The sequence below is a fragment of the Lepisosteus platostomus genome, chromosome 10 (genome assembly GCF_059453375.1).
Source record: "Lepisosteus platostomus isolate fLepPlt1 chromosome 10, fLepPlt1.hap1, whole genome shotgun sequence".
NCBI classification, from domain to species: Eukaryota; Metazoa; Chordata; class Actinopteri; order Semionotiformes; family Lepisosteidae; genus Lepisosteus; species Lepisosteus platostomus.
The window spans coordinates 4238162-4265464 of record NC_142620.1 but is presented as its reverse complement, the minus strand read 5'-3'; the positions used below and the strand labels follow the sequence as shown (position 1 = coordinate 4265464).

At 38.6% G+C, this 27303-nt stretch overlaps 1 protein-coding gene across 10 annotated transcripts in view; it reads left to right on the top strand.

Annotated features, from left to right (window-relative positions):
• kiaa0586 (KIAA0586 ortholog) overlaps nt 1–27303 on the top strand; it is a 177236-nt gene that overhangs the window by 110512 nt on the left and 39421 nt on the right. For 6 of the 10 annotated variants that reach the window (XM_088647581.1, XM_088647580.1, XM_088647577.1 and 3 more), the window contains 6 exons: nt 66–128; nt 1262–1421; nt 3269–3457; nt 16485–16672; nt 16882–16962; nt 26989–27072. In XM_088647581.1, coding sequence (XP_088503707.1) covers nt 66–128; nt 1262–1421; nt 3269–3457; nt 16485–16672; nt 16882–16962; nt 26989–27072 — 765 coding nt within the window. The remainder of the gene's footprint in view (nt 1–65; nt 129–1261; nt 1422–3268; nt 3458–16484; nt 16673–16881; nt 16963–26988; nt 27073–27303) is intronic. The other 4 variants (XM_088647579.1, XM_088647583.1, XM_088647575.1 and 1 more) reach the window with 2 other exon arrangements.

The window sequence follows — 27303 nt, the reverse complement described above, 5'->3', positions numbered from 1 at the left end:
TCTCTAGGACAAAAGGCAGACCAGCTTTTCTCTCATTATAACATGCCTGTGTTACTTAATGGCAGGAGCTGTCACTGTGGATTGGGAGGAAACACACACAACCTAGCAACCAGTGTAGGCTCTGCCATGTAAGGCTCTCAGCTCTAATGAGTTTCTGTGCATGCAGTCGGCTGTGGCGCCCGTGTTGCTCTGAAACCATCTAGATTGTTTTACGATATTCTGCTACTTAACTTTGCAGAGGTAATTCTCTCGACTGATGTGATGTCTGTACCGATTCAGCGGTCTCCAGAGGATTTCAAGCACAGTGTATAGTCATATATGGTTGTTGATAGACCTCTTCTTAGAGAGAAAGCAAAGTGAAAAAGCTTTCTAACTTAACTTCAGATGGCAATCTGACAAACTGTTTTCCATGGCTAAAAATGTTTAATATACTACTATTTCTGGAAATGGAATTCAAAATAACCTTACTTATGAGTTAGTGTCTGAAATAAGGACAAACCAATTAAGATCCTGCTGCCTTTAAACAGTAATAGTTTATCTCAGGACATCTTTTATTTGGCCTAACAATATACTCTTTGAGACTCTTTTCCGGCAAACTACTAACTCACTGATATTTCTTATTATCAACACATTATTTATCACAAACTTGTATTTCTTATAAAGTCTTGATGTCATTGTATGAAGTTTAGTTTCACTTTTGTTATACGTGCTGTAACACACTCCTAGTTGTCATAAGTATGGGTTTTTGTACAGGTGCTTTCCTGTGCACATTTCCAGCTCTAATTCTGTTAATGTCCTCTCAGTTGGGAAGACATACCTTGATAGGTGACATGGCATGAAGTGAATTAAAAAAACAACAAAATAGGAGTAATACAATTAGAAATGCTTACGTTTTCAGTCAAAAGATGGAAAGTAGTGGAGCATGTCTGACCTTCATTTAAGGAACATTTACTCTTAAAGGACTGACACACTGCATTCAATTCACTTAACTCTAATGGCTAAATATAAAAAAATGAGTTATTTTGTTATAGAAATGCTTTGTTTTCTAGATATATTTATATGCTTTACAGTTTGTGCATTTAAAAATGATTCCCAAATGCTGTTGTGAAATATACTGGAGCTCGTGGGAATCCAAGTGTCCAGCTGGGGCCCACTGTGGGAGAGGTTTTCCAGGAGTCCCTTGTTCGTGTGCGTGTTTGCTGTTCTTTCTTGCGGCACATAGTCCTTGCTGACTTGTGATTTTGTGTGTCATGGACCTCAGGGTCAAGAGCTAGAAGATGAAGAGTATCTACAGAGGGTTTATGGGAGGGCTGTGTACCAGGGCCACCGCAGCACTCTGAAAAGAGCTCCTTATCTCAGGATCAACTCTCCTTCTCCAAAGTCCAAGCCCCAGCGGCCAAGGGTGGTGGAGAGTGTCAAAGGTGAGTGACCATCAGTACTCGGGGTCTTCTCACAGGGGTCTTATGCTTTGAATCCTTTTATAACACATGAAAACATGGCAGTGCTACATTGTCCTCAATAAGTTATCAGTATGTCTCAGACAAAGGAGAATTAACCCAAGCATTGCATATACTTAAAATGACCACCTGGTGCCATGCTGAAAAATAAATTATTTAGGTTCAGGAACTCCATGTGGTCTTTAGATTATGGCTGCAAAATGTTTGAGAAATTCATAGACGAATGGTTTAACAAATATTCTGTATGCTTATATATTTATTAAAATCCTCTGGAATATGAATGCAGAAGAGAAGGAAAATGATGAGTAATAATATATGCTGATTAGCTGGGCCTCTGGGTTTTAGTTCTTTAATGCATTCTTTATTTTCTTTGATGAGAAGACTAGTTGCCTAGCAGTCTAAAGTGCATCTTTGATGATAAACAGCTGCTTGTCACAACTGGTGCTGGTATATTTTGGGCTAAACAGTATGTGTCAAAATAGAAACAGTGTGAATATGATGTGGGATCCTCAACCATAGCTATCTCGAAGTATTTACAGTTATAGGTTACTCCCATTTAGTAAATACTTACCTGTTTAACTGCTGCCTTGTTCTGATCTTCTCTGTGTGATTAGCTTCTGTATCATGAAATCTTTAATATTAATTAACTGTTCATAAGTTGGTCATAACTAGTCCAACCTGATTTTAAACTTCAAATAACACTGATTAACTCTTTATGGTCTGAATGTTTCATAAGTGAACAAGAAATCAAGAAATACTGTGCAGCCTTGAAAATTAGGTTTGGTTCGGTTTGTTTTGTTTAATGTCAAACTCTCATTTTCTTGCTAACAATTGAGTGGATTTGGTAGAAAGATCATTTTTATCATATACTGTATTTATTCATTGTGTTAGTGCCAGCAGTTTGCTTTTATTAAACATGAAAAGCTCTCTGCCCCGGTTCTTGGCTGTGAATTTCAATTAAAAAAGGTTGATGTGCAAAGTTGGGATTTGTCATAAACTCCTGAGCACAAGCATTATGTTCTTCATCTCTTCAATTAAAGCAACCCAGTAACTGAGGCTGTCTTCTCACACAAAGGGGTCATAAACAGATATTTTATGGGCTGCCTCAGTTTCCCAGTGATGCACAAATTGCTTTGTCTCAATGTCCCTCCATTTGCATTCTTTTTTTTTTTGTTTGATTTTTCATTGGTCTTTTTTCTGATCAAAAGCAACCCAAGCATTGGCGCTATGCAGAACTCATGAGACGAAGCTTCTTTGATAGCTTTGCTGCAGTTTTATTTTGAAGGTATTATGGTACAAAGTATTTGCCCAATACAGAAATGCTCTAAACTCACAGTAATAATGGTCTGTCAATGTATGTTCTTCTAAAAAGCCCTGTGGGACTATTGTGCCTTTTTTTCTACCAAGTCAAAAAACTAAATCTTTCAGACATGCAGTATGATCTAGTCCAAATTTTGTTTTGTGTGGAGATTTAGACTGCAAAAAACAGGATTTCTCTCTTATTGAGTGTTATGTAAATAATTTTAAATCAGAAGGTGTTTACTCCAATTAGATTTTGCAGTAGAAGGGAATTTTATTTCTTGTGCTTTAGTTTGCACTGTAAACAGTGTTTCAGTGCTGGACTCATTCTGTTAAGTCTGTTGAGCCTAGCGGTTTTGGAGTCAGGCTGCTGTTCTGGTGCAGGCACGGCAGTAACTGCAAAGCACACCAGCAATGTGCTTTGGAGTCCAATTCCTGTTAAGCAGAATCTGTGGTGGTGCAAACCAGTGGTAGTCATGTGAAAATCAGAATGACTTTACTGTGTTCTCTAGGGATCAAGGTGAAATCTGCAAGAACACAAACTGGGCTTTTCCCTCCGAAGAAGACAGACAGCAGACCCGCAGGACAGCCCTTCTCTCATGTGCTTGACTATGTGTTCAGCCCTTCCAGAGATGTGCCCAGCACAGGAATCAGGTCAGCCCCACTGGAAGGGCTCCTCATCCCGGTGGCCATCCCTCTGGGTAAGGCTGTTTAACCCTGTTTGTGTTCCTGGGGAATAACACCGATTCCCATATAGATCTTTTTATTCCTCAATGGAAAAACATTGAAAACTATCTTGATATTATAAAGACGTTGTTAACAAAAGTCAAAATGTGATGTGCAGCTTTTATGTTTCTTTTTTAACCTGATTCCATTCTGACGACGTGGCCTTGTATACTCTTTCAAAATATCAATCCATCTGATTCATGCTGGTGAACCTAAAGTAATTATTCATGCTGGTCATTTAGAAAATGAAATGTACTGCTTTCTATACAAATAGACGTAATTAATAGAAATATACAATTCTTGGCACCATTTTCATTAACCGATCATTCTAAACTATTATATACCTAAATGAATTTGACAGTTGCATAAGCACTAAATCACATCAGTAGTGAGAGAGCTGATCAGGCACAGCTGACAAGGTCTTTTAGCCTTTTGAATGTCAAGCTTGTTGAAAATTAAGAAAGCAAAATGCTGAAAGAAATCAATATGTCCCACTTATCAAGAGAACAGCACCTGTATAGAAATAGTCAATGTTAGGCCTTGATCTGTGTGACTTCAGAAAAGGACACTGAGATTGCTGGGGAGGGCCAGGAGAGGGGTTCAGAGTGTTTAGTCACTGCATTGACGTGTCCTGGAACCTCACTCAAATGTCCTTCCTGCGGACTCTTCCTGACGTGACAGCATTCCAGCAGGACAGCACACGTCCTCAGGCTGCCCGTGCACCACTGGCTTCCTTGTGAGGTTTTCGGTGACAGTGATGCCATGGAGCAGGCATCCTCATGAACAGAATCATGAGGATTGAAACCGAATCCCCCAAGACAGCCTCTGCAGGCCTGTGCCAAGCGTGTGGCATGGATCTTTAGTGGCATCCGGCAGGGGCCACACAAGCTGTTGTCCTGTGACTTCCACAGTCGACTCCCTGGCAGCCAGCCCTGCTGAGGAGAGAAGCCAGTCAACATGGGGAATATTCCTGTGTCATGTTGGTTCAACAAAAAAGTCAGTGCGCCTCCTACAAACAATCTTATCATTTCCTAAAAATAAGAACATGTGAATTTTGTTGCAGTTGTAACTGTTTTTTTATGATCAGTATAAAATATAACCTGTTTTTCCACAATACATTTCTGCAGTAGATACTCCTGCCATCTTTGTGTACTGCTTATGTTATATGCAACAATCTGCAACTAATGCTTGGAGTTGAGCCGTATCCCATACTGTATATATAAAGGATACCCTGTTGGGATGTTGACCTCATTAGAAGTGTCTGTGAACGACTGCAGGTTCCGGCTAATGCTGTGCCACTGAAGGTCACTGAGCTCCCCTGCTGCTGAGTGTGATTGAAGTCATGTTGAATTCTGCTTCAAGACTCCTCACTTTCTATTAAAATGGCATTGAAAGTGCAGTGATTAAAAAAAACATATTAGGGTAATATTTTAGCTCTGTAAGTTTGAACCTTAATTATAACAGTGTTACATTTCTAATTTAAAACCACTAAGTACTGCTTCTATTTTAATCACATTTTGGAAGGGAAAAAAAAAGACTTCTGTGCCCTGCTCTAAATGCGTCTTTCCCCTTATCCTCATAATGACATTTTATGTGAAATAAGTTTCTTGTATCATTTAATTAGTTATTGATAAATGGGAGCGGTCTGGCACCTATATCGAAGAGCTGAAAGATGGGAGAGGACTCCTGCCGCTGTGTGATATGACAGCTCTCAGAGAGCTGTGCAACTAAAATTGGTCAGCTTTTAATCCACCCAGGAAATGGAGGCTTGTGTTATTTTCCCCTTTTCCTCCTGAATGCAGCAAGCAATGGCTGGACGCCAGTGCTGACAGAACATGTCTTAGCCGGGTGCGTTTTAAGGAGAACTTCATGGAGGACGTCGCACAAAAATCTACCACAGTCTAATTAAACTTCCCTTGGAAATTCATATTGAGTTTGCTTGTCGGACTTTAATTGGCACAAGGACATTTTAAGAGCCAAAAAGTGGCTTGCGTTCTAATGAAGCTTAGTTTCAACCACGCAGTGTATGGCTATAGTAGTTCCTGGCTTGTTCTGATCTGGTCTGCTGTACAGTGGGGCAGCTGGTGCAGAAAGGCTGCTACAGTATGTCGTCCAGGTGGGGGCTGCGCTTCAGTGCTGGATGAAGCGGGTCCTTTCCTGTTCGCACACGCCTTTGGGATGACGTGTGCTAAATAAATGCAATTTATTTTGAATGTACCATTGTTCATTTTTTTACAGAAACAGGACTTAAGCAGGTGACAGAGACATATTAGAACAGGGAAAAAGATGTTGGTGGAGGCTAGCAGGCCCAAGAATAATATGCATTTTTAGTAGAAGCTGTCAACAGACGTGAGGTTAAATGTTAGTACAAAAGAGGAAAAATAGCATCAACATTACAGCTTGTGGGCTTGTACAAGATGTAGAGTTACATGAAATTGATGCAGACAAGTTCTGAGCAAAAAAAGGAGAGTTCTTGCCATCTTCAATTCCGTGCAGAGCTGCTGCAGCCAGGCTGTAATTATATCTGCAATGCAGCTGGCAGATCACTAGTCTGCAGTTGCCACAGTGTCACTGTTGATAGTTGTGTGGTTAATGGTATTTGACGGCCTCAGGCAGGCATCTCCTGGCATAATAAAACAGTCCATTTACGGTCTCTTGCTTACTGTACTAGGAACAATTTCAAGATGTTAGAGGTTTATTTCTTTATTTTTTCATATTGCAAAGTAATTCACAATTGTTTCCCCCCTTTTTTCCTCTTTGGCTTATATCTTGTACGCTTGTACCTAGTGAAGGATGTTTACTAAAAGAGAAAATGTGACGAGTTTAGCTGTGTCAGGTATGCCGTGAACATGCAGCGTGGGGTGCAGAGGGAAGCTCGGAGGTTAATTCTACACTGGAAAGTAGGGAGAAGAAAAGCTCAGAAAAGCTTTCAGTTCAGCTCTTGAGCTTTCCTCAGGTGTGAGGGAGTGAGGAAAAGGGTGCAGGGATCTGAAAGAATAGAGAGCCAAAGAATGGACCCTGCAGGTGAGACAGGTGGCATGTTTTAAAAAGGCGGCCTGCCCTCTTCAATCCCTGTAGCCTTCAAATCGAGAGCAGAGGTTTCTTTATATTGTACCGAGTTAATGACTCTGAAGCTTTGTCTGCCTCATCATTCCCTATAGGGCAGTTGCTTAATTTCTGACTAAGGATGTTACTCTACTGTAACACAGGAGAGCTTTTGAAATGCAGTGTGAAGCAGTGGTCAGGATTCTGGACCCATAATTGGAAGGTTATGGGTAAAAGTCCCAGGTTAGATGCTGCTGTTGTACCCCTGAGCAAGGTGCTTCATCCAAATCGCTCCAGTAAAATACCCGGCTTTATAAATAGTGGACACATATAAGTTACTTGGGATAAAAGGATCAGCTATATACAGTATATTTAAACTCTCTCTATATATGTATAAAACAAACAAAGATCAAGCAGTGTACATTGTGTCATAATATTTCTCAGGTACCATCAGCATTTTATATTGTGGGGTGTAACTATTTGTAAGTTTTTCGTTATAAAGGTGGCAAGGAATTACAATAGTCAGCACTGAATTTAAAAAAGAAACATCAAAGAACTGACATTAGCACAAGTCTGACAATCTTGGTAGTTTTGTAAGAGTTTTGGTCAACATTCTAAACTTTTAAGTTATATGAGAGTTTTATGGACTCATTAATAAGTTAGTATAAACCCATTTAAGCAGGCCTTTTGAGCAAACGATCTTCATGTGTCGCATCAGAATGCATAGATTAAAGGTGCCCTAATTTTCCTCCTCAAGGATCCCCTGGGTAAACTTTGGATATGGTAGAGACCCAAGTGGCTAGCAAATCTCTTTCATCTGCAGCGGATTCGAATGCAGAATAGTAACCAAAGATGGGAAACAGATCCTCTCTGAACATTTGTATCTCCTCAAGCTTGGCAGTTGGAATAAATCAGTTTATGTAATTCTTGGGAAATCTTGATAATTTTGGGCCACCACAAACTAAAACATGTCAGGAGAAAGTGTATGTGTGCTCTGTGCATATTCAGTTCTTGTTTTCCGTGCGACACGGCTATTAACTGAATATAATTTGAAAGAGCAGTCTAGCTTGTTCAATGTTTTCCTGTTGTTTATTAACCGTATGCTAGTAGAATACATGTACTGTAAATAATGCAAAAATAAGTCTGTGAAAATAGAAATTGCACTTGAATCATAAATAGCAGTCTTTAACCAGAATCAGTTTTGTAAGGAATAATTACTCCAAATGCGGGTTCAACATGGTATCATGGTATATTGGTGCTCATGAAGGGTTATGCTGAGCATTTCTTTCATAGGACACAATCTGATTGGAAAGTGCATTTCATTTCAAAGGAGCTCTTTAAGCATAAAAATTTCAAACACTCTTCTAACATCCTTGTACGACAAGTGGGAGGAAATGGTCCCTTGGCTCAAAACTGCACTTGAATTTTAAATTTCAAAATGCAATGAAGTTTCCTTAGAACTAGCACAATCCATTTCAATATGTCAATAGAAGAGAGATGCACATATTCTGATATGCAGTTGGCACAGGTATCAGTAGATTCTGAGTTCTGGAAAGTGAAATACTTCTAAAGGTTGGGAATGTTTAGAGGGACAGATGCCGTAATCAAAATTCTGAGATTATTTAAGCAACTGCAAGAAGATCCATACCCACAAAATTAGAAAGCTTTGTTGGAGGATAAACATTGAGAAAAAAGGCCTTTTATCACATAATAGTTATAGTGGTTGCTGTTTTGATCTGAACTTTGTAATAATACCCATTTCACCTACAAGTGACGCATATTATAACTGAATAACTATTTCCTATTGCAGTTGTGGCCAAAACCTTTCAATATTGTCATTATGTTGTAGCAGTTCCAGCATCTTGACTTTGCAGGCTGACCTTAAAAATAAAACAACAGCACATATCTGGCTGAAATTTTAAAATCTAATTTCCATTTTCTGGTTTCATTCTAAGCTGTGCTTTTTGAAGAGAACCTGAGGTGTATTGATGCCTGCAAAAAGCAACACTGATGAAGACAGTATGTTACATTAATTTACTTATTTTGCGTTCCCATCACATCTAAATATTGCTGAATGGTATATCACATTGTCTCCTTGATGTTATTGAAAGAAATGTGACATAATTGTATCCTGGTGGACTTGTATCATCGATACGTCCACTGTCACAGAATCGCTTATTCCACAAAAGAGTCATCCCAGAGCCTGTCCTGGAAGCACAGGTCACAAAGCAGGACTTGGCACCATTCAATCACAGACCACACAAGTGCAGTACCATTCCACTTGGTCTTCACATATATAATAATAATAATTAATTGTTTACACTTATATAGCACTTTTCTAGACACTCTACTCAAAGCGCTTTACAGGTAATGGGGATCCCCTCCATCATCACCATAGTGCAGCCCCACCTGGATGATGCGACAGCAGCCATAGTGCGCCAGAACGCTCACCACACACCAGCTATCATTGGGGAGGAGAGCAGAGTAATGAAGCCAAAATGAAGCCATATAAAGACATATAAGGAAAAAGCACCCTTGGGAAAAAACAAGTTGAGTTTCTAACCAAAGGCCAGCCTAGCCCTTTGAGAACCACAGTCACCAAGAAATCATCAAAGTTTAAACAGCTGGTGCAGTCTTGATCTGCCCACTGAAGAGTGAGGTGTTGAGTTAAGCAGAGATTTTAGAAGATCATTTGAAATGAAAATGCCAGTGCCTTAAGGACCTTAAGGCCTTAATGGACAGCTGTCCATTTCTAACTTAACTGAACCAATTAACCTATTGAATTGAGTAATAAAATAATAATAATAAAAGTGCATGTGTTCCTTGACTTTCCATATTGATGATATAGATTAGACTTATAAGACCAGATGCTTTGTGATCCTCCAGGACCAGAACACGTTCACTACCCTTGTTAGGGACTTTAAAAGTGATTACTCAATCGCAGAATGTTTTCCACATTATCCTGTCCTTGACGCGCATGATAGAATATTGCAGTTTCTCCCTCAGGAATCTGTTAAGTTGCTACATTGTTAAAGTAGAGCTGAAGTAAAATGTTTTGTTTTGCTTTTGAAAAGGCTTTTCACAGCTGCATCTCCAAGGATGAAAAGAAGATTAAAAGGCATATATTGATTTATTTTTCGTTCTTTGTTAGCCACTAGCTATTGACGCTTGATCTGAAGGACCTAAAGACATACTGTTCTGTAAGTGATTACTTGTATTTGAAAACAAATCCTTTTTCACTTCATTAGAAGAAAATAAAACAAGTGGTTTTCCGTTTTTGTATCCTTAGAGAAATTTCCCTCTTTGAACAATGAAGAAAATAAAGGGACTACAGGTTCCAATTATGGCTGCCACAGAGGCATGCTGGTTAGAGCTGTTGGCTCTCTGCTCTTAGGTCCCGGGTTTGATTTTAGAGTATGATATATTATGTGTGTATTTTGTGTAGTTTCCCTATTAATGTGGGCTTTTGGGGCTCTTGATTTCCTCCCACACTTAAAAAACATTAAGGCTGTATTAATTGATTAATTGATCAAATGGAATTTCTGTCTAGCACAATACAGTATCCACGACCACAGTGTAACAATCACATTGCATGATGGTTGAATGAAGAGGAGGAATATAAATGTTTCTGGCTTCAGTTGCCATGAGTAACAGAACTGCACTGCAGTTAAGCTGTTGAGATGAGCTGCTGATGGCTTAGTTCTGCTCTTGTATGCTTTGTGGAATTTGCTTTGACTTGGTGGCCTAACCAGTAATCAGTGGTGCTTAAAATGTTCGATGCTCAATTACATTCATGGGATTACCACATTCCTTTTCATTAAAAATGCATTGTGTGAATGTTCGCTAGCATGTAGATGAGTGGATATCCTGTCGTTGTCTTTCTAATCTGCTTTAAAAAAACTCAGGTGTTTGCAAAAGTGTCGATTCCTTTCACTCAGATCATTATCATTCAGAAACCTCTCATGATTTGGAGGCAGTGTCAAATATAGTGGAATCCCTGTTTGTAGTCCCACAGCACTGGACCCCTGGGTTCGATTCCTGGGGTGCTATACTTGTTTGTTCTCCCCGTCTTTGTGTAGGTTTCCTTCGGGAACTCCAGTTTCCTCCCTCAGTCCAAAAACATACTAGGTTAACGGACCCTGGTGTGAGTGTGTGCATGTTTGTCTGTGTGTATCCTGTGTGTCTGTGTGCTCTGGTGTGCCATCCGGGCTGTACTCTGCCTTGTGCTTGTCAGGATACGTTCCAGCTCCACAGCAACTTTTATTGGAAAAAAACGGTTAGAAAATCAATGGATATTCTTTTTCAGGTCTTCTAGCTATGCCGGCAGATTTTTTAAATGTGCAATACCTCATGTGTAATGGAAAATATGACTCAGCAGGTCATATTTTAATGATCTAGGTTAGGCAACATTTGAAGATCAACCGTAAAGCAGACTTTGAGCATTTGTTGCTTTCTTCTTTCATGAGTGGAATAAAATCTTTATATACTGTAAATAATGGAAATATTTCAAGATGCAGATTATTAAATTGTTATTTTGTGGCATTATGCATTATGCATTAAGCTTTATTTTTTCTTTTCTAGATTTAGTACACAATTCAATAACCCAGAAAACAGCTGTTGTGTACTTTGTGGAAATTAAAACAGTAGGTTTCTGTAGCTTGGATTACACTATCATCGATAGCAGACTTTTGAACTCTAAAAACACATGGTACAAACCCATGTTTTTATGTGTTAATGGCTGGAAACACTTGGACATTCTGTTTTTAAATTCACCTCAGCACGTAATGGATTAATTGAACCAATTATTGTCTGAATCAGTCTAAATTGCAACTATTTCCAAGTATTTAGTCACTGGGGGAGTTTGAGCTCCCTTTGAAACCAGGAGGTCCTGTGGCTCTCTGGGCTCAGTGATATAAACAATACACAGCAAGCAAAAAGTTTCTAACACAGGAGAGCACAACTCCAGTCCTGGAGGGCCAGGATGTTTATTTGTGGTTTTCTTAGCACATGAGTCCTTAATTACCTAATTGAACTCATTATTTACTCAATTAGAAAACATTGAAGGTGTAGTTGAGCACCCTGGATCTAGCAGAAATCATTATATGAAATGCTCTGGGGCGGTTTCTTCTACTCAATAGCATAATACTAATTATTCATAATTAATTAATACATAATTCTCCTTTTTCTGTTTGTTCTATGTTTGCAGCACATTTCAATTTAATCTCCACAGACACAGTCATTAAATTAATGAATTATATGAGATCATTAACTATGTTTATCTGTTAAATGCTACAAGTTTAAAAATTAAAAGAACTGTGCATGATAGATAGGTACTTTATTGGTCCCGTGAAGGAAATTGCAGTGCAACAGCAGCTTTACACAGACAACAGAGCCACAGTGTAATGAATGATACAATAATAATAATAGTACAATACATACAATACAATCAGTACAGTGAGGGGAGCACTAAAAGAGTGACTCACAGTCCGGACACACAAAGAACAAACTAGAACAGAACAGTACGCAGAAAAATCGTATCACACATATGAATATAAATATAGATATACTGTAGATATAAATATAAATGTATTTCACGGGTCCCTGGCATATATTGCACAAAAAACGGTTGTAAACGGGAAAAGAAAAGAAAGAGAACAGATGTAGCAGTAGATGTGTAGATTCGTTTTCCAGAAACAGGTCACTGTCGCTGTTGCCTCTGCCCAGACGCAAGGTGGATGCGTTGTACAGTCTTATGGCAGAAGGCAAGAATGACCTCCTGTAGCGCTCCCTGTCGCACCGTGGCAGAATCAGTCTATTGCTGAACGTGCTCTTCATTTCTACAAGCCTGTCATAGAGGGGAAAGAGCTAATTTAACAGAAGTCATGTCTTTGACAATAAAACCCAACAACATGCGACTCACCCAACACCCAGGAAAGGAGGAAGATGAAGTCCAATTAGAGCAACATCATCAGAAAATGATTACAGTGACCACGACAGCCTTCTAAGCAAATAACCTGAAATAAAAGCAATTTCTGGTCGAGTATTAAACAATCACCAAACCAAAGATATCAGTTAGTGATGCTGAATTGAGTCTCAGCGATGGAATACAGCTGTAACAGCCCTTTTATAGCATTACCTCAAAATCGTTTTAAGGCGCCTCACAGAATGATTTATGCAGAAATGGAACAGAATCTCTTCCAAGTAACTGTAGCGCGAATTGATGTTTGTGTTTTCATTTAAACAATACATTGCTCTGCTTTGTATTCTGACACTTAACACTTTAGCCTTTGTGCATCTTGAATACAGTAAAGAAATTCAACAGCAGTTTACACCTGTGTGAAGTGAAGGAAAGAGTATAGTTTATTGTCCAGCTCAGGCCATTATCATGACATTATAAATGTCCTTCACCAACAGCACAGTAAATGTCATGTAAATAAATCTTCTAGTGTGAGGCTGCATAAATGAATGGCTGAATTTGTTATCAAGGGTTACTTGAAGCAATACTACAAATTTAATAAAATGCTCTCTGTTGGAATAAAGCCTTTCTTGGGAAGACTTCTTTACAATTCTTGAAATCTCATCAAAGAGCTTAGTACATCTTATTAAGGCCCTGTTAATTAACAATACAATAATACAGACGCAAACCAAATGTGTTATTAGCAAGCCAGGTAGATCCAGACATCATTTATGAAAGAGAACGTTTCACATTAAGTGATCATTTAGTGAAAGTTATGTGACCACATTTGTTACAAATATATATACATCTTCTGCAACACTGTTGTGCTTTATTAACATTGATGTTTTGGCATGTTATGAAGAAGAAGAGTTAGAGAAGCGATTAATGATATACAGTAGGTCATCGTTTGAATTAGTGGGTCCTACATGGAACTTTAGTTTATTTTTCAAATGTATTATTTTGGAAGCTTTTAAGGGTTGTTTTACTGAAAAACCTGAAAACAGGTTAATGTGCCACACCTCTACATTTAAAACTGTAACTCTGGTTTCTTTTGTGTTTTCTCAGAAGAAAATAGTTTCCATACTCTTCTTTCACAAAAGCCCTCCAGTCACAAAAATTGGAATTGACTTTCAGCTTATGTAGCACATGATTTATCACAGCCAGAGTTTGTGATAGAAAGGAGCATACTTAATAGTCAGATGTGGCTTTTCATGTCTTAGGAAATGATGAATTCAATTTTGTTCTTCGATCTGTTTTCATCTGCTGCTCCAAAAGCCTGCATATGTTTTCTTTTTTCTGTTGTGGGGAGGGGGGTATATGCATTTGATTACTTAATGATTAAATGACTATTTTTTTGTTTCTGAATTCAATTTCTTTTCCTATTACTTTTGTTAATTGCTAAATGAGCTATCCAATGGCAAGATCCACATTTATTTAAAGAGATTTAATTGTGCTCTGTTAGATTTAGTTTTTTTAACCAGTGTTATTTGAACTGAGTCCATATTTTGATGTTTAAAAGATTTTGTCAGTGCTGAATTGTTCAGTTCAACTTGTACCAAAGAGGCTGTGTGGATTGCCCCCAGCTAAACTATGGAAATTAATTTACATCATTCGCCTACCATTTCCTCAGCTATAGTATTGGAAATGGGAAAAAAAAAACAGATTGCATTTGTGCTTCACTGGTTTCAGAACAGATCTGTAAACATCTGATCTTCATTTTGAATTTCTCTTATGTTGTCACATGGTTTTTTAATTGAAAACCAGTCTTTTAAAATCAGTTGTGGCAAAAGGTCAGTGGATTTATCATTCAGAAACCTTAGCTGAGGTCTATATTTTCTAACCATTTCTGAAATGAGCTTCATTTCTGAAAGGTTTTCAGTGGTATATCTAGTTGCCAGGCAACCTTAAACGAAAAAATTCTAGAGCAGGATCAAAATGAATATTGACATTGAACTTTGAAAACTTGTCCTACAAAAAAATCCTGACTAGGCTAAAGATAAAGTATTTTATAACATGTGATGGGCTATCAGTGACAGATTTGAGGCTAAACAATGTTCCTCAAAATGAGTTTATTCAAGACTTGATTCAGATTGTGTCCATCAGGTGTTGCTTATTTTCTTGTGTGTTTACTGTTGTAGTTACTTTTGTGATGTTTTTCAGATGGTTACATTCAGATGACAAAAATAGTAAAAAAAAATAGTATGATTAACTGGCATTGGGTTTTTGGGGTGCATTCATGCTAATTTTGTTCAGTTTCCATGCTCGTGTAACTGTCTGACCTTTTGAGTATTCATAAAAAATATATAATTGTATTTTCCCTTTGAAGAAACAGAATGGAGATGTTTCTTGGAAAGTTTTAGCTGCAGCTTGTGATGTACTGACGACAACATCAAAATCATGCAACTTAGCAGAATAGTCTGAACGGAAAAACAACCGTAGAATCAGCCTGATATCACTTTTAGCCTTTTCTGCAGTCCTGGCAAAGGTGTCTTTGATGAGATTTACATCCGCGAATAACATGCAACTGTAATCACAGAAGAGAAGGAGGCTTGCTTCATCACAGAGTCCCAGGCGCACGCCTCTGATCTTTGGAATTCATGACAGCTCCCTTTGGTAAACAGAGCCGTGATCTTTGTCGTCTGGAATGGAGGAATGAAATATAAGGGCTGCTATTCTAAATCAGGATCTTCTGCATGTCAGATAAAATTCATCGACACAGTGGCTATACTTGTGTGTGCATGTGAGCCTATTATTATAGATATATAAGGTAACATTGTGGCATCATTCTGCATGTTGAAAAAGAAGTTGGCCATTTCTTCTTTCACAAAAATGTTGTAAATGTTTGCACGTCAGTGTCTGTGGTGAACGAGTGTGTAAGGGATGCTACTGTAGGTGTACAGTGTGTTCATGGCTTGTCTGACAGTCCACAAGCCTGACCCGCGTTTGGGTGCTTCCGGCATTGCACTAGGATACATGTGGTTTTCATTGCCGCGACTCCAGTGCTTCTTTCCAGGCCAGTTTCGTTTAAGAGTCGGAACTGTTTTCAGCAGCGAGAATACTCTTTCACCAGTTCGCCCTCTGTAAGTGGTTGTGCCTCTCTCTGAAATGCACTGTTCACATCGTGGAGCTCTACCATTTTTTTGCATGTCAGCTCTATAGAACAGAGTTAGAGTTGGGAGCCTTTTGCTTTCGATGTGGCAGGCATCTGTGTAAGTAATACATTTTTGAGAAAAGGTCTTAAATTCACATTTTTAAAAATACATTATTTCTTGCCATATTATCTCAATTGGGCTGCAGTTCTAATCCATTTATTGAAATCATAGGATGCTTTTTGAGCTTCTGTGATGTTCTTCTAGATGTGTTATTTACCTGATCAGCTAATCAGATGATTTAAATGTTTTAAACATTTTGTAGCCTCTGTTGCTTAAAGCATTTAGGCTAGTGCTTCACTGAATTATTCTCACTTTGCCTTTGTCTTTTTGTGGTGTATAAAAAAAGAAATACTTCAGTAAGTATTAAGCATCTCAAGTAACAGACATCCAAAAAGCAATTAATACTATATGACTCCATTAAGACGTTACATTTTGAATCGTAGAGGTTTGAATTGTAATTGCCTTGAAATTTCTCAGACAGAACCATTCTGGTCACAGGCCTTTTGCAAACTTCCCTGGACAGCTTCCAGACCTCCAGCGGAAGAGGAGGTCATGGCAGCCCATATGGAACTGTGCCCTTTTCATGAGTGGGTGGAATAAAGAAAATAATGCTTTGCAGATATCGCTGTCATTGAATAAAATAATTAGATTGGTCAGATGTTGTCCCTGCTTGAAGTTGTTGGGGATTCGCCTGCTGCAGCTTTATTGTTCGTTACTCAGTACTGTAAAATCATGGTACCTTTACATCTGTGGAGACTGCAGACACGAGCCCATGGGCGTGATGTGGTGTGCTGTAACCTGGTGGTTTCATCTGCTCACACGCAGCCCACTCTCTTCTCTGTTGCTCAGGTGTTCCTCGGCTGGATGGAGCAGCTCCTCAGCCCTCAAGTGTGACCACAGTCCAAAGGCAGCCCGTCACCGTGACCACCTCCGTCCCCCCCTGCCCCCCCAAGCCCCCCGCAGGGGCCCGCAAACCCAACGTCGCCGTGCTGGAGATGAGGTCTGAAAAGAAAGACCCACCCACCCTGACCGTGCAGGTATTCAGAGACTCACCGCTTCATACTAATCTATACCCTTCAGCCACGAATGTCATCTGATCTCAGTATAAAAGGGACCCTTAATACGTATCTGCATGTTAAAATAGATCTCTTTTAACCAGACAGTTTGCAGTCCACTGTGCTTGGTAGGATTTAGTACTTTAGACTGACTCCTGTGTGATCACCTTTGTGTTTGTGTCTGAATACAGGTTTTGCCAAGTGTGGACATCAACAGTGTTTCCAGTGAAAGCCCTGCTCCATCTCCTCCTCTAGCACAAGCTAATATTCAGGTAAATTCATTGGAAGAAGAAAGTTAAATACACCAAACCTGATCAGAGCAGTATTTTTTTTATTCAAGTTAAAAGAACAGTGTGTTTGGAACCATGCATCTAGTGGAGTGCTCTTGCTCTTGTTCAGCCCTTTCAGGCTGCCTGTAGCTCTCTCCCCTGCCTTAATACCCCAACAGTGCAGAGAAAAATGTGCTCTGTGTCACTCTAGAAGGTGTGCTTTTCCTTACTGAGACCACATTAGCTCACAAAGAGGTACTATTGATTTTTTGTGTATAATTGTATCAGTGCAGAAGACTAAACGTGCAAGAAAAGCTTTGATTTGTGATACTGCTGATGTTTTCTTAATTATTTTTCTGTACCAGCTGGTCACAGCTCCCTCTAGAGGATATTAATTACTTTTTTTGGACATGCTTTTTAACAGAATCTTTTTAAAGCTGCAATGGTTAGGGGCTCTTTCATCTGCTGCACAGTGCAGGTGTTCTTGATGCTCTTTACACTGTCGCACGTCGGACAAACAAAAGCTGTAGAGCCGCAGTTTCGATCAGCTTTCTTACACATAAAACACCTCAGACTGCACAATCAGAAGGGCACAGCTGAACTGTTTCTAACAAATCTTCGTATTGTAAATTGTGGATATAGAGCTGTTCTTGCATGGGATGTATCTTCTGAAATCTCAAGGCTTCAGTAATTCTCTAAACCTTTTTCTTGTCTCTGTATTCGGTCATCAATTCTCGAAACGGTTAAAGGCCTTTTACAAAATGTTGTTGTTAATGCATATGCACAGATTAATAGTGAATTTCACTCATATGAACCCCAAAGTCATTAAGTACAAATTGAGTCTTCAATTTACAGTATTTAAAAAATATAATTCATATTCATTAAGAATCTGTGTTCATTTAATCAATACAGTTTAAAAAAAGCTTAGATAACCTGGTTGTCAAGATCATGACAGGTATGATGTAGTAGCTACTTTATATACTGTCTGTAAAGTCAGTCTTTCTCTTTTGATTTTTTTTTGTTCATTTCTACAAATTCCAGTGTTCTCTGAGAAAAGCATCAAGCATTTATCCATTTTTATTCAGAGCTTCTCTTTGGATGTTGCAGATATGCTTCCTACCACAGGTCTTTTAAGAATTCAGATGTGATGTCTTTTTAGGATACACATTATAATCATCATCAGGAATGGCAGTGTGAAAGTTATTTCAAGAAACCATGCATTCAGGGCCATTTGTTTTCATTATATCAGTACATCTTTGAAGAAAATGGGACATATTCCCTTCAGAAAAACAGAAAGTGAGCATAGATCTCTAATCAGATCAGAGGCAGTCACAGTACTAGCCGGCCAAGAAATTTGAGCTTTGGTTGAAGTGCTTCAGCTCTGCTTCTTTCATGTATACCCAGGCACATCTGGTTGCTAAGCAACATGAGGCAAGGTTTGACAATTTTTGCATTAACACTTTCGGAGCAAACGGGAGGATTGGCATATCTTTCACTGCGGTTGGCTGGCTGACATAAAAAGGTTTCTTTTTGATGTGTCTTCAAAATGTAACTGGAAGCAAAACTTAACTAAACCAGACAATGCATTTCCAGTTGAAGGAATTTGCGTCAGACCAGGAAAGTCAGTCAAACAATTGTCCATGGTGCCCCAGCTGGGTCCTGGCTCATGTGCCGGCCCTTTGACTCGTAAGCTGGAGCTCATCAGTTGGCAGATGGAAGTAAATGTTTGTTGTTGGAGCACAGTTCCTGGGCTATGAGGAGGAATTCAGTCACAAACACAGGAGAAACCTCAGTACCGTTGCTCTGTTTGTTGGTGCTATGCAAATGAGGTCACAAGCAATGTGATTATGATTTGAACAGAAACTGCTGCGTCCATTTATTCAGATGGTCTGTACAAACTGGAGTCGATAATATGAACTTGACGGGTATATAAAATAATAGTCTGGTTTTGTAAAAAAAATTGTCTGCTGGATTAAATACAGTATACAGTATATACTGTACATTACTAGAAACGTGGTATCCAATTGGACTGTTTTGGACTTTACTGTTATGTGTTTTTCTGCACTTTAAAATGTATTCTGTGCTCCTCTTCTGTCCCCCATACTCGGCCAGGTTAGTGTTTTTAAAAGGTTTCAGGAGAGCCTGGTGCTGTGCTCTGAGGAAGGGCCGTGTTCTGCTCGTGATGAATGCAGGGGGTGTACAGTCAGGACTGAAGCCTGCACCGGCCTTGGCCTTCAGCAGGTCAGGCCGAATATGTGACATTTAAAGCTATTTGAACACGTTATTGAACAAATGGATATTATTCCTTGCTTAAGAACATAAACGTAACAAATGAGAGGGACCGTTCGGTCTGGCTAGCTGGTCAAGCTTTTCAGCCCCCACCTGCCTTCCCAGGTATCCCAGGTCTTGAACATACTGTTGTGCTTCACTAATGCTTCTGTTTTCTCGGTGGGAGTTTCCTAGGTCACTATCATAAATGATGATTTATGTTCAGTTGACCTGTCAATGTGAATATTAGATTTTAGTGTCTATTTTAATAAAGATAGAACCCAGTCAGGTAATACCTTGTCTTGTTTATATTCTTGTGTGCATCTCCTGTACGTAACTTAGTTTTTTGTGCTGTTTAGGTTTGTAAGGGTAACACAGCGTTTGTGACTGGAAAATATGCGTCATTCTAAAGGGTTAAAACTATGTGGCCTGCACTGTGCCAGGCTTGGTGTGGGATTTCACGTATGGTATTGATCCATATGGTTACACAGTGTAGTCAAGCCAGCTGACTTAGTGCACGGCTCTCAGAGTCCTGGGCACAGAAACAAATATACCTGGAGCTTTGCCAGGGCTCCTGGACTTGGAATTTATTATTCTGACAGCACAGCATTGGCCTGAATTTGCAGATTAATTTTGCAGACGCTAAGGCAAGCACATTTCCCTCGCCTTGAATAACCGTGTTTTGCCCCGGTTTTAAACATGGGTATTAATGTTATCGTGTGTTCCAGCTCGTTTAGGTTTATGACAATTTGCAGAAGAAAACAACTGGATGTTTCTATTGTTTACAGCGCTGTGGAACACTTGCAGCAAAGCTCAAACATAGTCTGTATTACTGTGGTGGAGCAGTGAAGCTGAGCTTTAAACTAAATTAAATTTTAATTGAATTTAAATTTGAATACACTTTTCTAGATCAAGTATCAGTTTAAATATACAGTATTTGTTTGGTTGATTGTTTTTTACCATGGTCTTTGGATTATTATGTAGTTAAGCCTACAAATGTTTCTAAATGTGCATAGTGCTAATTAATACTGTATTTTGTTCTTATTAGTATTAGCAGATTTCTGTGTTCTGCTGAGGCACTGTCACCTCAGAGTCTGTGCAGTGAGATTCTTTGAGAGCCCAGGAATCGGTTTACTGACATTGCATTGCAGTTTTGTGTATACCTCTAAGAAAGTCTACACTTAATACCATGTAGCATTAATACAGTTTTTGATGAATGCAGATGTCTGTCTGCAGAAAAGCAAGCTCCAGGAGGTCTTGCCTTGAGTAACCAAATGAAATAAATAGCTGACAGTGTTTTACTTGTTTGACAGATGTACATGCTAAGCCAGTTCTTTTCCATTTGAAGTCTGATCTAGCTGTTTTTAGCAGTCTGTTACTGTACATTGCATCTCAACACTTCTGCCTGTCTGGCAAAACGTAGCATGTTTGTGGAAAAACATAGGGCAGAGTAGGTTTTCCCCCACTTTTTAAATCCCGCAAACCTTCTGTTGTTTTGCTTCATGATTTTTTTTCTTTCATTCGATTGAGTAGGGTTTTTAGGAAACCAAAATCTTCCTCATAGGTGGAACAAATTAAGCCCAGGTCTGTGCAAACAGGTTTAGATTTTTTATGTTTGCCCGAATTGATCATTAAGGTGCCATTAATGAAATAGTATTCTTTAATAATTGAATAATTGAAGGTAATTACTGTATAGAGTCCTGTCTTGTACTAATTAAAAAGTTTAGAAAACATTTTCACTTTTCATTAGAAACCAAAAGTGAATGGGAAAGATGACAAATCATTTTCAGAACTGGTATTTATTTTCATTTTTTATAATTACCAGCATATTTTGCAGATTGTAATTGATGTGTTCTATACTATACTGTATGCCTTGGGTTTCACAGTCTTTTTAAAAAAAGTGACCGTAGCCTACCCCATCTGCCCAGGTGGTGAAATTGAAATGACTTCATATTCTGTGAATCTTGATTTCAACTTAGTCATTGTGCCACTATTTCACCAAGTGGAAATGCTCATACCTCTCGTGAATGTCAGGAGAGCAGCCCCAGGCAGTCTGGAATGCTGATGCCAGATGACTAATTCTCCTGTAGTCCATGTTAGATGGGCCTGTAAATAAGTCCTGGAGCTGCTGCTGGAGCTCCTGGCTGCACTAGGACATGAGTAGACCCCCTGGACGTAATTCTGACTGCTTTTTATTCCAAAGGTCTTTCCATTCGAGCCAGGAATTTTCAACTGCTTCAGAACTACTGTACATTTCCATATCATGTATTCTGCCTAGAACAACAAAAATAAGTTGAGGCTTGGTGGATCTAAGCCACTTAAGTAACATACATTTTATTCTAAGCAATCAACTTTCTGCATTATTTAAAGGGCTTCTTAAAGGTGTAACTTAAAGTGTCACTTTTGTGTACTTAAATTATTCATGAAAATGGCACTATTAACAATACACAATACAATTTTAAGCTTTTTTAACTAGACACTATTTGATATGGAAGTCTTTCTGTTATATTAAGTTTGTGTTCTTGGTTCGATTGAGGTATGAATGTATCCTAAAAGTACCGTAGATTCCCAGTCTTACTTTATGAATTAAAAAAATTTAATATATTTATATTGAACAAAAATTGTTTTGCTTGTAAGAAGCATGCACCATTTTTATTTTTCAAAACTTTTGAAATGTGACTGTAGTTTGCTACATGAATAACTCTGTAATATGTGAATGTGAAGAGGAAAATTGCTCTTGACTGAATGTAATGGCTAGAGTGAATCATCTACAAACCTATAATAAAAATATGATCTTTTTGTTCTCTAGTAAGTGCGGCTCAACACAGACTATCTAATACGATCTCAGTAACATTTGCCTTTCAGTGTCACTGGTAAATGAGCCACAGCCTGTCCGCGTTTCTGCAATTTGTGAGACACTAATAGACCAGAACCAAGAACTAGCAGAGGAAGTGAGCAGCAAACCTTAAACGGTGACACCATTAACATTTTCCTGCAGGCTGCGGGGCAAGTTATAAATAGGGAGGTTTTTCTCCCCCTTGTATTCATCTTAATAGTGTAGCCCGCCTGACAAAGCTACTGCATTCCCGGTGAGTTGTGGGTTACGCCTGGAACACGGCTGACTGGGGCTGAGCGAACAAATCGTCCCCAAACTTCAGGCTCTGGGAGGCAGCCAGGCAATCCAGACATCTCTTGTTCTGCGGTTGCTTAGATTCAGACTAACCTTGTGGTCATTAATGTGTGTGGCTGGTTCTTCAGTGCAGGTTATCCCCTGGCAACACTCAGCCCGTATATAAACAGTCACTTTGATTTCACCATTTTATTTCTTGCAAGGAAAAAGCAGCAGGAAGATTTCAGCTTTTCCAGTTTTATTCCAACTGGGAGATGTTTTTGCAGAATATGTAAGGTTTGACTATGTTACTGCTCACCACATCTGTACTGCATGTTATGTGTTGTTAGTGGCATGCAATAACTTCATATTAAGTTTACATTCAGGCACTTCAAATTGAAATAATTCAACTTCCTTCACAACATTCTAAAGGAATCAGCTGTACTGTGTAGTGACCCTGTATAAGTTTGTCATCTCACTGCAGGGTAATGCTTTTAAAAATTCAAGCTAAACTGTGCTGTGCTTCCAGCTTCAAAGGCCTTTCAAATCTGTCTGAGATCAGTTTGCCCTCTCCAAACATATTAATAATCTTCACAAGCTGTTGAGAAATAACTTTGTAGCAGGTAATAGAAATGATCTATTTGATGTGCCTGCACTGCTTTCTCACACGAATGTTTTCCTCTTTGAACACTTTGGAAGACTGTCTTTTCTTGGGGGTGGACCGTTTCGGTTTAGTTCTGCGTCTTCTTTTCTAGCTTTTTACTTGCTAATTTTACACAGCCAGCTCAAGCGGGCAGAGCCTTTGAAATTTGAGGGAGTCTTGGATTAGTGCCCACCCACCCGAAACAGCCCCTCCCTTTCATTTCTTCGAAAGGAAAGGTTTAGGCAGACAAACAATAGATGTCTTAGATCAAGCCACCCTTTCAAAAGCAATGATTCCCAGTGCACTGCAGCATATTGATAATGGTCTGATTAAACTATCGCTATGCTGTTCTAGTGTTTTTGAAGCAAGGCTGGAAAGCATAATTATACTGGGAAAGCACGCCTTACTGTTTTTAGTGCAAGCATAGTTCTGTGTCCTCAGGGTACATTTTCCTACAGGCAGATACGGAGTTTGACAGGACTCAACACTTGAAAGTATGTTCCACAAAAATAGCACATTAAGTGCTTCTTCTTTTTGCTGAGGCTACCAATTGCACATAACGTAGAGTATCATATCTTTTACAGAGGTAAAGATACTGTAGTTGTCATCATTGCTAATCTACTCAGAAGCTTGAGAGGCCGTGTACTTACTTTTTTAATTGAAAGAAATCTCTAAAGCATTATTCTTGCACAGCGTTTCACACGAATAAGCATCTCTAATGGAATTTGCAACTGTTATTGACTTTGTAGTTGGCAAAGAGAAAGAATTGCAGTTTTTTTTTTTACCCAGCTTTAATTAATGGATACTCATTTTGTGTTTTATGTATTTGTTTTTGTCTCAGTTGCCTTGGATCATTAGAATTAAATCAAGTGCAGGTCACCTTTTTAAATTAAATTCAAATACAGTATCTGCAAATTACTGATTAGGAAATTATTAGTACAGAAAGCAATGATGATCTAACAAGACTGATTGATCTTGAAGCCATAATGCACCAGTCACTAGAACTGCATCTCTTTACAAACATTCACATTTATTTTTTTATTTACATGTGTTTTTTAATTAATAAGTCTATGGCCAAATTTAAAGGTAATAAAAAAGCAGAACACAAATGTGCCTTTTGCTACTTCATAGCAGAAACAAAGGTCAATTGCTTTCAGCTTTTCAGTAATGACATCATCACACCATCAATGTCACATTGTTTTCATGATCAGCTCCATACGATGGCTGGTTTCATCTCACTCTGGATTTCTGAAATACAGTAACTCCAATTTGCCACACTTCACATTGAGCTTTTTTGAGAGATACAAAGCAAACACAGGCTCCTGCTATGAAGCCCATAGAAACTCAATTAATAACAAAGCCTACAGTAGGAAAAGCATTTTACTTTTTAAAAATGTATAAAGTTATTATTTGTTGTGGTATTTCTGTTACACTGCAAAATAAAAGTATTTTTTCCTCTGTCTTGGCTGAACTCAAGAAATCCCTGAGGTGGTCTTTCTGCCTGCTTCAGACATTAATCTGAGTCCTGTGAGCAAAGGGAAAAAACAAGAAGTTCTCCAGACAGGTTTCCTGAGCTGGGAGCAGGTCTCGTTAGCAGACAGAGGGCCTCATCTGGAAGGGGTAGTGAGGCAGTAACCTCTGAATACTGGGCTGCCAATCTGCTGACTCATGAGATTGTGTTTCTAACATTTCCAAGCACTCGGCAGCAGTTAATATTTTTCTGTCAGGATCAGGCAAGCTTCCTCGAATATCCTACTGTTCTTGGAGGTGCCTTTTCCCATTAGTTTCCCTAATATTACACAACATAATATCAGCATAACATGCCCCATAATTTTTACCTCTGTGTTTCTGGGTGTTTTAACTCTCCATAGAGTAACCAGAAAAAGCCTTTCGCATCAAGTTTGAGTTTGTTTGAGGAAAGTGTCTGTCAGTCAGACATGCTGGAGTTTAGATTGCATTCTAAACCTGTTATCAGAATGTCGCAAGGACACCAGTGTCTGTGTGATCACCAGATATCTCTGCCCTCCATCAGTGGTCAGGAAAGCATTTGACATCGGTTTGTATGATGAATGTTAATGTTCTCCTTGTGTTGCAAGCACCGGCTTCATTTCTTCTTCAGAGAGAAGCAGCAAGCTGGGGCTTACTGCTACAGACTGCTCGGGTTTTGGAAAGATGCTTTAAATATGATGCTGTTGCGAATTCAGATCACTGTGCTTCAACTTTCTAAAAAGGTCAAATGAACAAACTTACCAAATTTAGTAATAATACTGCTATCGATTGCATTCACTACTGAGAGAGTACATTTTTATTACTTGTATTAATACAGTATATATGATTCAGAGGTTACAATAACAATTTCATGGGGTAAATGTACAGTATTAGTTTTGTACTGTGCAGAAACAAACACAAGGCTTATTAACTGCATAATACGACAGTTAAGACATAAAGGTGAAAACATCCACAAGGTGTGGATTTAGGATCAGCTGCCTCTCAAATTTACAAGTGATAGTATGGAGTAGTTTGTGTTGCGTACAGGTGAAAGAAGGTATTGGCTATCCAGCAGACCTGTGGTCTCTGTCAGAACTAGTTTTATTTGCTGTTACAAGGTTTGATAAAATTGTTCCTGTCAAAGTTATGCTCTTGTCAAAGCACAAATAAATTTTGGAGTTACAATTCATTACAAATCAGGTTACTTTAGTCCTTCATTTCTATAATTGCCACCATTGCAAACTTGACTGAAATCCACAGTGCATACACAAACCAAGGATTTTTTTTTGTCAATTTCTCCTTCCATTGCCTTTTCTCCCAGTATCTTACAGTACCTGTGCTGTTTTAAGTGTTCAGCCAATACAGAACACCTCCTGCAGTTCTCACAAAGTCCAAGCAAATTACTGGCTAGATTAGATGAGAAATTAGATATGTGTTCGAAAGAGTGATGGCGAATGTGATACTGTGTGATACCGGTCTTGTATGGCGTAGAGAGCTATTGATCAATTGAATTTGATTTTGCTGGATTGATTCATTGGAATGAAGACCCATTCTCAAACAGTAACATCTGATTGTACGATCAGCCCCATATTACATACCGTAGTCGCAGCCTACACACAATTACAAGCCAGAACGGAATCTGGAATAGATTGAAACAGCAGTTCAAGGTCATTTTAGGTCAGGGCTTCTATCTGTTAGACCATCTGGTAACAATGCTTGTAGTTCCTGAAAGAAAATTCCAAAGACAAACATTTGTTTTTTTCACTTAAGAAATAGTGTACAGTATGTCATTGTTATGTTAGTTTAAGGCTGTACAGACATCATACAGACATCAAGGTCATTATGTTTTGAAATAATCTGTAAAGTATTTTTAAAGATACTATGTAACAAAGATAGTACTGTGTTCAAACCCTTTATTCTACCAAACCACTGAATTTGGTTGATTAAATTTGTTAAAGAAATGCATTAATTTTTATCAATTTTGTTATGAAGATGATTGTTTGGATATGAACACAATAAATGTGATTGTTGTTAGTTCATTAATAATTTTACAGGAGATCTTTTCTTTTTGATCAGGATTTGAATCACTGTTCGATAGTGGAAAGGCAGGTTTGGTGTAGTTGGGAGGAACGCTGGAGTATTGTATATTCAAACTAAAGGCACTGTACAGTAAGTACATATGTCTTTAACTGCACAGTTGGTTAGCAGTTCACTGGTATAATCAGGAGGCAAAGTGTTTAGCCCTTGAAAGTGAGCAGCAAGATTTTACATTTTGTTCTGAAATCCACAGGAAGCTAAAACAGGCAAAATGTGCTGAAATGTGTTCTAGTTTTGGTTAAAATCAGAGCAGTTGAGTTTTGAACATGCTGCAGCTTGTTAAGCAGGTGATAAGAGACTAGGACACCAAAACCAACCACCCTCTTAGGGACACAGGAGATATTTATTGTCTTGTTCTCAGTCAAAATGTTTCCTGTCTTTAAAAACCTAGTATTTAATACATAATCATTTGGTTGTGTTTTAGACTGTGGAACAAGCCCAAACACAGGAAGAAGACACTAATGAGTTCCCTGGAACAGATTATGTTGCTGTCACTGACATAGCCCAGGTAATTCTTTTAAGTTTCTTTCTTCTCCACTATTTACATTATAACTCCCAGCACCAGCTGCTGGGAGTACAGTGTGATATAAAAACAGGACTCATTTGTATTTTGACCTTTTTTAATTTAATTGTTCATCTGTGTGCACAAGATCTTATCTTCCCTTGTTACAGTTAAATAATTGCTGAAAGTCTGGTTGATACACGGAAATGCACTTTCTGCAGATACTAATCGATTATC